The 13,867-nt window shown below is 38.8% G+C and overlaps 2 protein-coding genes across 3 annotated transcripts in view; both read left to right on the top strand.

The window, feature by feature from the left end:
* The window catches only part of pdcd6ip (programmed cell death 6 interacting protein), a 266,698-nt gene that overhangs the window by 211,393 nt on the left and 41,438 nt on the right, over positions 1-13,867 (top strand). For both annotated transcript variants that reach the window (XM_028817538.2, XM_028817539.2), the window contains exons 9-10: positions 8,552-8,675; positions 9,035-9,212. In XM_028817538.2, the coding sequence (XP_028673371.1) occupies positions 8,552-8,675; positions 9,035-9,212 (302 nt within the window). The remainder of the gene's footprint in view (positions 1-8,551; positions 8,676-9,034; positions 9,213-13,867) is intronic.
* Positions 1-13,867, top strand: part of arpp21 (cAMP-regulated phosphoprotein, 21) — a 511,143-nt gene that overhangs the window by 54,271 nt on the left and 443,005 nt on the right. The window lies entirely within an intron of this gene.

The raw sequence follows: 13,867 nt of genomic DNA on the forward strand, positions 1-13,867 counted from the left end.
AAAACTCGTAGATCCGGCCCACCTTAAAACCGTTCTCACCTCTCTTTTGTCTTCTAAATGTGCCGATTAACACGAGCAGCAAAAAGCCGGCTATTCCATCCCCCACCATCGCAAAACGTTCACTGAGTTTTCCCAACTCATGCCTTGTTTGATTATCTGGGAGTGACTTAACTGGAGTGGAAATAATAGATCATTATTTGGAACACACGCATTTCATGTGTGTTCCGTTTCTACAGTAATCTGTGTAAACACATTGTTAAAACAGAAACTTTTTCATATTTTAGTAATGTTACAAAATGTAGGCATAACTATAGAATGTGTGAAGCCTGATGGCCAAACATCAAATAAACACTTTCACAAAAGGTTCAAGGATGTCACAACACCTTCCGTGGCGTAATGCTGAGATTTGCTGACTCAGAGCACGGCAGCCCTGCCGCGCCATAGAGACTTGAGTTCGATTCCCCGCTGGGGAGGAAGTGTTTTTTTTTTTTCTTTGTAGCCTCAAACGGACATAAAATTTATAAATTGGTATGCACTGTAAATCGTTAAGTTTAAAATGTTGATCGCGGTTATTTCTGTTGATTAATTCATACTTTTTTACTTAAGAGTCAGAACAGGAGCTTATTCAGCTTCTGATCTGACTCTAAGTAACAGCGCCAGTATAAATCACACCCAATCTGACGCTGTTCGTTTTCAGACGATGTTTTCTGATTGGTACTATTCGCGTCATAAAATGATTTCTTCAAAACGTCACATATATTTGTTTTGAGATAATGAATAGAGCTGCAAATTACAGGTGCTTGTTCAGTCTAATAGGAACTATAGCACAGAGAGGTGTGTACTCTGCAACACAAGTACACATGTCGTAAATGTAGGAAGGGCGCTCCTTGGGTGAGCTATAGCGCGTCTTTATGTGAAAACAGCAGTGTCAGATGGGGAGTGTCTGATGATTGCATATAGTGCTCAAGTTACTGCTCTTTACTATGTTTCCTCTGCATGTCCTGGAGTACAAAAGAAACAGCATACAGCAACATGTGGGGACTGGCAAGATTGGGGGAAAAATCATGCGGTCGTATGTATTGTGATACACTGCAGAGCTATAGCGCGTCTTTATGTGAAAACAGCAGTGTCAGATGGGGTAGGGAAGGATCCTGAATGCGACTGAGAGAATGAAAAGTGGATAAAAAAAACCAAAATCAAAGCTAACCTTTACAAATATCGTAAATTACACCGGCTGATACAGACTGAAATCAAATGTATCTTTTTATTCTAAAATAGTAAAAATAAGAGCAGTTCACTTCTCAAAAGGAAGTCGTGCAGGATCGAACTCGTGACCTTTTGATTCCCAGTCAGCAACTGATACTGTTGCGCCACGGGGCTGCCGTAGTAAATGAGTGTCAATGTCACACTCTAAGGCAGCTTTTTTTTCTGCAGTTATATTTTTGAATAAAAGCGTACTTGTTCTGTTATATTTGTACCTTTTGTGAAAGTGTTTCTTTGATATTTGGACTTCAGACTTCATACATTATATAGTTTATGCCTACATTTTGTCATTTACTACTAGAATATGAAAAACGTTTGTTTTAAAAATGTGTTTACACAGATTACTGTAGAAACGGAACACACATGAAATGCATGTGTTCCAAATAACGATCTATTATTTCCACTCTAAAACTCCACTTCACTTCCAGATAATCAATCAAGGCATGAGCTGGGAGAAGTTTGTGCATGTTCTAAGTCGCTGGGGGGATGGAATAGTTGGCTGTTTGCAGCTTGTCTTTATCTGCACATTTAGAAGACAAAAGACGATGGCGGAGAAGTGCGAAAGGATTTAAGAAGCAATTTAAGGTGGGACGGATCTACGGGTTTTTTCGTAGGCTCTGGTAATTCTAGTGTTAAATAAGACCATTCATTTGTATATGCTGTGGCCATTTGCCTATAAGGGATTGTTAAATTGTTTCTTTCCTTTGCATTTTAAAGGCAGAAGGCAAAGCTCAGCAATATATATATATATATATATATATATATATATATATATATATATGGAACTTGAAAAGTTCTTTGCTTCTCAAGTGAAATCAGTGTTGGAAAGTTGGGGTTATATACTTTAATTTGTATATGTAGATATTACTTTCTTGGCCTTCTTTTACTGACAGTGTGCCATACTCACACTTTTTAATATTTTGCCACAAAAAATAAGGCATACATTAGGACTTTGAATAGATGTGTCTTCCTGTATAGTGCATCATACACAATGTCTGTTCCTGGAAGGTTTCCTGTGATGTAAGAGTTCAAGCCCCACTAAATGGCACCCACACCAGGGCTTTATGTTGATAAGTCTTTTGGGGTCATGCTTTCCCAAACTGTTTGGATTGTGTGACAGCAGAAAGTCAATCAGCAGGTTGTCTCATGCAGTTGTCTCTGAGTATGTGGATATTCCTGAGTTTTCCATGTGTCAAGCTTAAGTCTGTTTACTGTCACAGTGAGTTGTACTTGTAAGGTAAAGAGCTGCCCCACCCAGAGATGCAAAAGAAAAAAGCCTTTGGTTTAGTCAGAGTCATGCAGATGCAAACAAGGAAGGGGTACAGCAGGGAGGGGGATGTCCAGAATTGGTTTAACTTTTTTGATCTCTTTATACATGATTATCTGCTTTACTTGTGCCTTTTAGTGAGAAGTCAACCAAAATGACGCATATTGTAATCTTTTTAGTTATCCAATAAAATGTAAGCATTTGAGGCAACTCAGGCCCCATCTTCAGGCAGCTGCATCCGTAATGGCTAACATGGTACAGTACCCTAGTACTTGTGCCTTTTATAGAACTGCAGAAGGAATAATCATTCCCCTTGTAATGTCTTTGTACACCATATTATGTAAGGGTTACAACCTGGCCATGTACTATAAGATGGGTTGAAAGGAAGGTCTCTGAGGCTGTACAGACCAAATGTTTGCTTCACTTGAATTTCTCAGGCCTTGTCCACATGTTCCCGGATATATTTTAAAACTGGAGTTTTACTCCTTTGTTTTTTTAAAAATCCTGTCCACATTTGTACCATTTTTAAAAAAAATCTCTCATCTATATGAAAATGCAAAAATTTTCTGACAAGAGCATGAAACAGGCATAGATAACAAAGGGAATGTCATTTGGATTAATTCAATTGCCTGTTTTTTTTTTTTTTTTTTTTTTTTTTTTTTTTTTTTTTTCCCAAACTAGGGGGATCTGCCCCCTTCTTGCTTCGCTCACCCACCCCCAGGTTTGGTTTCCCAGATGTACAATTTAAAGAGATTGTTATTTTCATGGGAATTGTTACATATGCATTATTTTCACTTTTATTTTTAATACTTTTATAAAAAACAATATTTGGAATTAACTTTTCTTCAAGATCGCATTGTATTTTGATTCAGTGTTTGGACTTGTATTGTGACAACTCAGCTAATAACTGCCTGTGAGTGAATATCGTTTCTTTCTCTCTAATAAATAAAACAACTTTCTCGAATGTTTGTCCATGCTCTTTCTTCTTCGCTTTTTCGTTGACGTGTCATCTTGAACGTATAAAATTATTGTCCTGATAAAATTTTTAAGGGCTGAGAGCGAAGGAAGCCCAGAGTGAAACGGGACAGACTACGGAGTACACACACTAACATAAATAAGAAATGAGGTAACGCGCCCATAAACTCAAAAACGAAACAGCGTGATCCACCGAGATCGCAGGAGTAATGGCTCAAAAACAACACAGCTCAACTAACGCGCGATCCACCGAGAACAAAGAAGTTACGGCTCAAAAACGAAACAGCTCCACTAACAGAAATAAGAAATGAGGCAACGCGCCCATAGCACACAAAAAAGAGGAGTCAGTCCCACACCCCAGAGTGAAACGGGACAGACTACGGAGTACACACACTAACATAAATAAGAAATGAGGCAACGCGCCCATAGCACACAAAAAAGAGGAGTCAGACCCATGCCCCCGAGTGAAATGGGACAGACTACGGAGTCCACAAAGAGTCACACATCAAGCCCGAGATTACGGCTCAAAACCGAAAGAGCTCCACTGACAGAAATAAGAAATGAGGCAACGCGCCCATAGGCAACAACACCATCACACAAAACACAGGAGTCAGCCGTCTGACCCAGAGTGAAACCGTACAGACTACGGACTCCACAAAGGTTCACAAATCAAGCCCGAGATAGTACGGAAAGCGAATTGCAGTACGGAAATCGCCAGATACTACGAAAGGCGCATTCTCCTACAACGCGCAACTGAAATAAACGTCCACACTACACAGCAGAATCCACGCACTTCTAAAAAACCTAAAGCAAACACCCGACATCATACAGAAACCCCACAAATACGGACAAAACAACATATTTGAATCACATTATCCCCGCCCCAGAGTGAAACGGGACAGACTACGGAGTCCACCAAAGGTTCGCAAATCAAGCCCGACATAGTACGGAAAACGAATCGTACTATGGAAATCGCCAGATACTACGAAAGGCGTATTCACCTACAAGGCGCAACTGAAATAAACGTACACACTACACAGCAGAATCCACGCACTTCTAAAAAAACCGCAACCATACACCCGATAAATCGCCAGATACTACGAAAGGCGTATTCGCCTACAACGCGCAACTGAAATAAACGTACACACTACACAGCAGAATGGTTGCGTTTTTTTTTTTTTAGAAGTGCGTGCAAACACCCGACATCATATGGAAACCCCACAAATACGGACAATACAACATATTTGAATCACATTATCCCCGCCCCAGAGTGAAACGGGACAGACTACGGAGTCCACATAGGTTCACAAATCAAGCCCGAGATAGTACGGAAATCACCAGATACTACGAAAGGTGTATTCGCCTACAACACGCAACTGAAATAAACGTACACACTACACAGCAGAATCCACACACTTCTAAAAAAACCGCAACCAAACACCCGATAAATCGCCAGATACTACGAAAGGCGTATTCACCTACAACGCGCAACTGAAATAAACGTACACACTACACAGCAGAATGCACGCACTTCTAAAAAAAAAACCGCAACCAAACACCCGACATCATACGGAAACCCCACAAATACGGACAATACAACATATTTGAATCACATTATCCCCGCCCCAGAGTGAAACGGGACAGACTACGGAGTCCACGTACGTTCACAAATCAAGCCCGAGATAGTACGGAAAGCGATTTGTAGTACGGAAATCGCCAGATACTACGAAAGGCGTATTCGCCTACAACGCACAACAGAAGTAAACGTCCACACTACACAGCAGAATCCACGCACTTCTAAGAAACCGCAAGCAAACACCCGACATCATACGGAAACCCGACAAATACGGACAAAACAACATATTTTAATCACATTACAGTAATACAATATTAACAGTACAACCCAGATAACACAGGCGCAACACCTGATGGGTAATAAGAATAAACGAACGATCCGTATTACATGTACGTCATCCTCACACGTACAAACTATACAGCATAGGTGAATCTCATTACAGTGATGCATTATTAACAGTACAGCCACAGAAAACGCTCCATATTAACAGTAAGTGCAATCATCCATATTACCCATATTACTAACTGTAAACAGCAGGCACGGGTTCAAAACGCCAGGGGTAGGCGAAAGACAGAGTAGACAACAAAGTAGAACGTCATTAAGAGGTTATAATGCAAGGAGGCCAAACACATGCAGAGCGGGTTACAGATAATGAAAACTGGAATTCAAAAGGCTCAAACAAAAACGTGGGCACAAAGCACATTCAGAGCAAGATACAGAAAATGAAAGCAGAAATAAACGACAGTGTCAAACAAAGAACGTAAACATTGCATTAGCGCAAAAAAAGAGAAATTATTACTCTGAGAAATAACTAAACGGCGAATATTGATCGAATATATGGACACAGGTGATATGTCAGATGTATGTAAATATTGTAAGGCTGTTTTACCTCACATGCATTTATTGCTTACTTTCCAAAACAAATTAATAACTGCTGATGATGTGGATCGCTTTGTCTCTGCTGGAATTCCAAAACCTATCCTGAATTATGGTACACAGTCATTAAACACATGTCTCACGGACCTCATTTAAAGGATTCAGCACATTGGGACTCAAAGGATTCCAAATAATTGTTTTTACGTAAGTTCTGAAATAAAAGTGAAATTAATGAAATAGCAACAATCTTAAAGGTGTGTATCCGGAACACCAAACACAGGGGGTTGGCGAGCGAAGCCCCCTAGTCATACCAGGAAACATAATCCCCAAAAGCAGTTTTCAGGCTGTTCACAGGTGTTGTTGCCAGGCTTCCTAAGATAGAGGAAATCCTTCCAGTGTTTATGTCAGGCCTGTGTCTTGTACACTTGCCAAGGCAGGCACTCATAATGGATATTAATTATATTTGCAAACCATTTCAAATGCCTACTCTTGATTCACAGAAACAGTATTTCTACTTTCATGTCCGTCCTTATTGTCTGTTTCCTCACCATACCATAACCTAGAAACTCTGCACAGGAACTGGTTGGGCAGTTGTTAGCAGTTATTCTTTTGCTCTTTTCTCTTAAAAGGGAGCTGTATACAATAAGTATGGTTATCACAAAGATATGAGCGGCTGCCAACTTTGATTTTAGATGAACTCTACTTGTTTCTTTGCTTTCTCATATCAAACATCACTACAGTCTGTTTAGATGTGGCTGTTCCAGATTATGAAAAGATGGGTGTGGCTCCTTAGAAATTCTGTAAAATACAGCGTAGATTAAGGACTTGAATAAAATCAAAGAATATGAACATATGTAAATGAACTCAAAATAATACAATTGATATTTTTTTTAATTTAGTATTAGAAATATGAACATCTGTGTCTGCCTATTTTTGCTGTTTATGGAAACAGTTTGAATTTAAAATATCTAAAGATCAATATGAGGTTATTCTATAGAATGTGTCCATCTGTCTTTGAACATACAGTATTATGTCTTGTTCAGGAACATGGGATGGAGTGTGCTGCAGCAGCATCACACAGCAAACAAGCCTGGATGAGATGCTGTTCAGTTACAAGCCACACAAAAGTGAAATGGTCAGATATAACAAACAGACTTGGATTCAAACATTGAATTTAGAATTTCTAGCTGTGAGAAAGTAATGCTAATCCCTATTATCAATGTAGCAGTGTTTTGAATGTTGCTTGGATGTGGAACAAGGAATATAAATGGACTCTGCACATTTCAAAATGCTACTACCGTCAAGATGCCGTTTATATGTAGGTATTTCAGTACCTATATTCATTATATAAAATATTTCAGAATAATCTCAAGTTTTGTATTTCAAATTCAAATGTTTTCTGTTGCATTGATTCTGAATGTATAAAACAAGCTATTAGAATGTACCATAACTAGACACATGTAAACCAACAGATTTGAATCAATAGTAAAGAAACACAAAACAGTAGTTTTTATAAAAAATTGGTAGTAACCAGTTTGGTTGATTTATACAATACTTATCAGATATTTGAAAAATAACATGAAAGAATTTCCTGCCTTAAGTCTCTAACAGCCCCCACAGTACACTCATGAAGGAATGTGTTATAAAAAACTACACCATATGAGGATAATGATAACGACGATAAAGGTAAACCCTCTTTTCTGCTATAGAAACAGAAAGGCCAAATACGTTTTCTAATATGAACAAGAATTACCTTGAACAAATTAAAAAGAAAATTTCAGAGCTGAACATTTCTTCCACAAAAATGACAAATTAAGGTTTTGGGAAAGGACTGAGCTATAGACTGAAAACATTACAATTTATTTTTGAAGTATAAGGTAATCTCTTAAAGTATCCTTGTTCCCCTCACCCCAACTAGCTCATCCATCTTTGATTATGTTGTAAGTAATAAATGTAACACTAGAGTGACTTCAGAGTCATCATCTTGACCATTTTGTCATGCCGCAAGTCAATGTAGAACCCTATAAATTATAGTTATTCAGATTCTTAGATCCAGTAAAGGAAGAGATAAGAGCACCCAATTGGACCAATCTTTTTATTTCCTTGGGAACTGGTAGTATATTTTCCAGTGGACTGCAGAACTAAGCTCAAAATCACTTTTCAAACGACAGTATTTATAACAGCTATCAAAGAAATGAGAAAATGGTTTGGCTGTGCTTTTCAGGATCTTGGCTTTATTTATTTAAATAGTCCAAAATTGGTAGGTGACAGGTGGGTACCTATCCTAAATGGCATATCAGTCCGTTTTCATACAATTCATGTGTGTGGAACACTTAAAAGGCACACTGTAATTTTCCAAAACTTTTGAACTGGGAAGAATTTCAGACTAACCTAGGCTGAACGTGCAGACATTACATTGAATGTATCCCAGTCCAGCATCAAAGGGCAGGACAATGCTACCTAATACCACTTGATAGGTTAATCAGAAATGCTGTCATAACAACAATACACTTCAGTAGATTTTTTTGGCAAAAACAATTTGCAACTTAAAATGTAGAAATTTAAACAGTTTGATCAAATTTTTTTTTCCATAGATCTTTTTGAAAAGATGGTTCCTTTGCTTGTTCAGCAAGCTTTAACTGTGTACAATCAGAGGAAGGCTGATATGGTGAACAGATTAATAGGCCAAATGAGAGAAGCCACTAATCTGTCAAATGGGTAAGACTATCACATAACTTTTATGAAGACATAAACAATTGACTTTTGAGGACTCATATGTGCTTGTTAGTTTGATTTTGATATTTTTCTTTTTGTTTTGTTTTCTTACTGTGAGAGGTACAGACATTTGGAATATCTATTCCTACCTTAATTTACTTCCAGTTTTTGTAATTTACTGTGGTGTTTTCATTGATGCACGCACACTGTCCGTTTCTGTTTCTCTCAGTCTCTGAATTTGTCGACAGTTTTTTTTAAATTTATACTTTATGTTTGTGTGTGTGTGTGTGTGTATATATATATATATATATATATATATATATATAAAATGTGTATGTGTGTGTGCCATTGTCTTTTTTCAGAGTTCTGGCTTCTCTGAATCTGCCCGCAGCCTTGGAGGACCTTTCTGGAGACAGCATTCCACAGTCCATCCTAGAAAAATCTAGAGCTGTCATACAGCAGGGGGGCTTGCAAACGGTTGATCAGCTTATAAGAGATCTACCAGAGTTGCTACAGAGGAACAGGGAGATTTTGGATGAGGTAAACTTTTACATATTCTTTAAGGTAGAAAATGTTTGAATGTACATTGGGTATGATATAATCCAATTTCATTTTTGTTTTGTTTTTAAAAGGATTATTTCACCCATAAAATATTTTAATCTCTCATTTAAATGGTGTTTTTTGTATTGATGGCCAAGAAAAACGTCTAATCTCATGTTTAAGACAGGATGGTGCTGAATAGTGAGAGAGAGAGTTGGGAGCACGCGCTCAAAGAGCGCATTGCTGCACCCACCACATGACAGACCAACTCAGGATCCCGGTAACACAATATGTGTTGCTCTGTCCCTACTTTTTTTTTTTTATAGGATGGATATACAATTTTTCTGCGTGGAACAAGCTGCTTTATAGTGTATGACTTAACCATATTGTTGAATCTTAGAAGTAACGTTTCAGTAAACCTCAGTGTCCAAGACTTACCTGAACATATTGTGTGTAACGCTGCATACGTACGGAACAATATTGGCCATCAGCAAACAAGTGTGTTCTGTTTTCCTGGGACCTGGCTGAGCCCAAACACTCTAGACAGAGCCATTCAACCTCAGAGCTTTTCTCTGTTCAGATCTCAACATGGCTATCACTGGCAAGACAAAGGGAGGTGGTGTGTTTTTTTTTTCTTCTATATATAAAACAGCTCCTGATACACAGATATGGAAGGTTTCTCCCTGTCCTGTTGCTTTTGGAATATCTAATGATCAAGTGGAGACATTTTTACCTGCCGTGAAAGTTTTCTTTATTGCTACCACAGCTGTTTACATTTCATCAGAAGTTCCAGCTGTGACAGTGGTGGATGAGCTGTATGCCACCAGTTGTAAGCAGGAGAACCAGCACCCAGAAGCAATCTCCATCATCACAGGATACCTCAACCAATTGCAACCTCAAGAAACACCTCCCTAAGTTTAACTAGCATGTCACCTGCCCCATCAGGGGCTATCAGACACTTGATTAGATTAAATGAGATTAGATTATACTTTATTTGTCCCCAAAGAGAAAATAAACTGCTACATCACACTTAACACTAAAATCCGTGGAACATATGAAAAAAGTCACCTTAAGGGCCACCATAAATTTCTTCGCACCTCTTCATCAGTGTCTCTGTTTTGCAAATTTTCAATCAGCACAAGCAGCAAAAAGCCTGGTATCCCATCCCAAAAAACCTGGAACTGTATCAAGTTAAGTTGGGGAGCATGTACTGGTACAGGATAAGTAATATCTCATTACTTGAAATACATACATTTCATGTGTGTTCATTGTCTATAACGATCTGGGTAAATGTAGGATGACAGGAAATGCAAGGCAAGAAATGTTGAACACATAACTAAAACAAAAATGTTTTTCATGTTATAGTAATAATTGACAAAATGCTGAAGTGAAATGTATAATGTGTGAAGACTGAAGTCTAAATATCAAAAGAACACTTTTGCAAAAGGTATAACTAAACAAGTGCACTTTTATTCAGGAATATAACCAAAGAAAAGGAAATCATTCCATTTACATGTTGCTGTCAAAGAGTAAAAAGCCAAGCTCAAATACTGTATCAATTGCCAGAGAGCCGATGTGTCTACTTGGCTGGTGTAGAGGTAAGAACTGATGCCTTGTAATCAAGAGCTTGCGGGTTCAAGCCCTGGTTCTCCCCGTTTTGAGTAGTGAGCTGCTATTATTATTACTATTATATAATAAAAGCATACATTTGATTTTAGTGTGTAACACCCGTTGTAAATTTTTGCTCCCTATTTTTTTTTCTTAAATTCAGTTTTATTCTCTCCGTCATGTTCACGTGGTATAACGAACTTACCTCTCCCTCTCCGAATTAATGGGATTTATCTCCATTCTTTTCAAAAGAGCAGGGATGACCACAGTTGGTGCTGTGGTTGATACCTGGTGAGAACTGTTTGTTGTACTGGCAATCAAATGCCCCGTGACTGCTATCAGAGTATCATGCGGCATTTGTGCTTTGACAACAAAGACACCCATGCAGAACTTGTGAAAAATGACAGATTTGCTGTGATCTTGGACATCTGGCAATGTATTGTTGAGAACTGTGTCTTGAGTTACAACCCAGGTCAACATATTACTGTTGATGAGCAACTGTTTCCAACCAAGGTCCGTCATCCTTTCTTGCAATACATCTCAACCAAGCCTGACAAATTTGGCATAAAGTTTTGCATTGCGGCAGATTTGGAGACAAAGTGCATGTGCGATGCCACTCCTTATTTAGGAAAAACAAATCCCAGTTGTCTCATGGGAGAAAGACTTTCAGAGACTGTGGTTGTAAAGGTTATGGAGCCGTTTCTGGACAAAGGCAGAATCATAACCACAGCCAACTTCTTCCCATTGCTTTCGCTGGCTAATAGACTGCTGCACAGCAACACAACTCAGCTTGGCACCATGAATAAAGTGAAACTTCCACCTACAGCTAAAGTTACTTTAGTATGCAAGCTATTCTCCACGCTAGTGTTTAGATCTGGGAGTGCCATGCTGACAGTTAATGTGCCCAAAAAGAAGTATAACCGCATTCTCAGTACCTTGCACCATAACTTGGAGACTGGGCCAGATCAGGGGAAAAAACAATGTTCAAATGACAACTCATGTTCAAAAGACATAGCGTTTTCAAATACATGGATGTGTGTGTGCATGCGCGAGAGAGGCAGAGACAGATTTGATGTTATTCAAGTTGTTACTGGAATATGAAATAAACACTTTCGCAAAGGTATAACAAAACAGGTGTGCTTTTAATCAAGAATAAAACTGAATTTCAAAAATTCAAATGACAACAAGATACCATGACGACATGATTCACCAGCGTTTGTGTGCCTGCTTATATCCCTTCAGCAATAACTTAAAGTTTGCAAAAATGTACACTGGGTGTTACAGACTCAAATCAGATGTATGTTTTTATTATATAATAGTAATCCAGGTTTTAACCGCTAACCTCTTGATATATATGTTAAATAATGATATATTATTTACTCTATACAATTCAAGGCACCTCACACCCAGATGAACAGATTTGAGCTGGGAGAACTTCATCTGCGTTGGTGGGGTATGTGATAGCAGGCTGCTTGCTGCCACTGCTGATTGACACATTTGGAAAGCACAGATGCTGATGGGGAGGTGAGAAGAAATTTAACGTGGCCCTGCATTATGACATTTTCATAGGCTTCAGGGATTCTAGTGTCACAGCGGTTTGTACAATCCCAAGCAGCACCTTACTCCTAACCTCACCCCGCAGTAGTGCCACTCACAATATGGCGGTGACGCCTGTGCCCTTCGTACTATCTTTGTGGACCTGTGGGGCCGCTGTAGCCTCTTCCGTTTGAATCCGGGCTGCAGTGCAGAATCCTCTTTTTGGCGTGGCTGTGTCGGTAGTCATTAGCTATGGGCGCCTTGTTGCTTCATTTCTCATTCACGTCAGTTGAGCTGTTTCGTTTTTGGGCCATGAGTCCTTCGTTCGCGGTGGATACGACTTCGATTGCGGTTTATGAGACGTGCGCTGTACACGCCTGCGCAGTACGTCTCATGGTCCCATCGCCGTGTACCTGCGTCCATGCCATCCGGTTTAGTTAGTAAACCTGCGTCCATGCCATCCGGTTTACCATTCTCGGTTAGTAATATGGATTTACCCTTAACAAGTTTCTAGCTGTTTCCGTGTGTTCATTTTAAAAAAACAGTCTTGATCCACTGTACTAATTCCCTTCATAATTCTAAACACTGCAATCATGTCTCATCTTAATTTTCTTTTGTTTAAACTGTTAAGGCACTGCTCTTTTAATCTTTCCTCATAAGTCATTCCCTCTAGCCCTGGAATCAGCCTAGTCTCTCTTCTCTTGACTTTTTCTAGCACTGCTATGTCATTTTTTTAGCTTGGAGACAGAAGCTGTATGTGGTACTCCAGATGAGGCCTCACCATTGCATTATAAAACTTGAGCATAACCTCCCTACACTTTTATTCAACAGATTGTACTATTTAACCTAACATTCTGTTAGCCTTCTTAATGGCTTCTGAACACTGTCTGGCAGTTGATAGTGTTTCTCATAAGGTGTACTTTTGATTTTCAGACCTCCCATTGTGTATTTAAACTTAACATTTTTACTTCCTACATGTAATACTTTATATTTACTTACATTAAATTTCATCTGCTACAAATCTGCCCAAGCATGAATGCTGTCCAAATTCCTCTGTAATGATTCTACAGATTCTACATTATATGCCAGTCCACCTGTATTATGTGCAAACTTAACCAGCTTATTACTTATTTTCCTATCTAACTTTATTCTCTGTCTCTATCTATAAATTTATATATATTACAAATAGAACAGAAGCCCTTACGCTAACCACTGTGGGACACCACTCTTGACATCAGACAATTCTGATAGGGCTCCCCGCACCATAACCCTCTGCTTCTTGTGTCTGAGCCAATTTTGCACCCAACTACAAACAAAACCCTGAACTCCCACTTCATTTAGTTTTATGCTCAGCCTCTCATGTGGCACCATAACAAATGCCTTCTGAAAGTCAAAATAAATAATATCATATGCACCACTTTCATCTTATCCATCTGTTGCTTCCTAATAGAGTTCCGACATGTTGGTGAAACATGGCTTCCCTTTTCTGAACATATGCTGAAATGAAAGTC

Source organism: Erpetoichthys calabaricus, chromosome 13 (genome assembly GCF_900747795.2).
Source record: "Erpetoichthys calabaricus chromosome 13, fErpCal1.3, whole genome shotgun sequence".
NCBI classification, from domain to species: domain Eukaryota; kingdom Metazoa; phylum Chordata; class Cladistia; order Polypteriformes; family Polypteridae; genus Erpetoichthys; species Erpetoichthys calabaricus.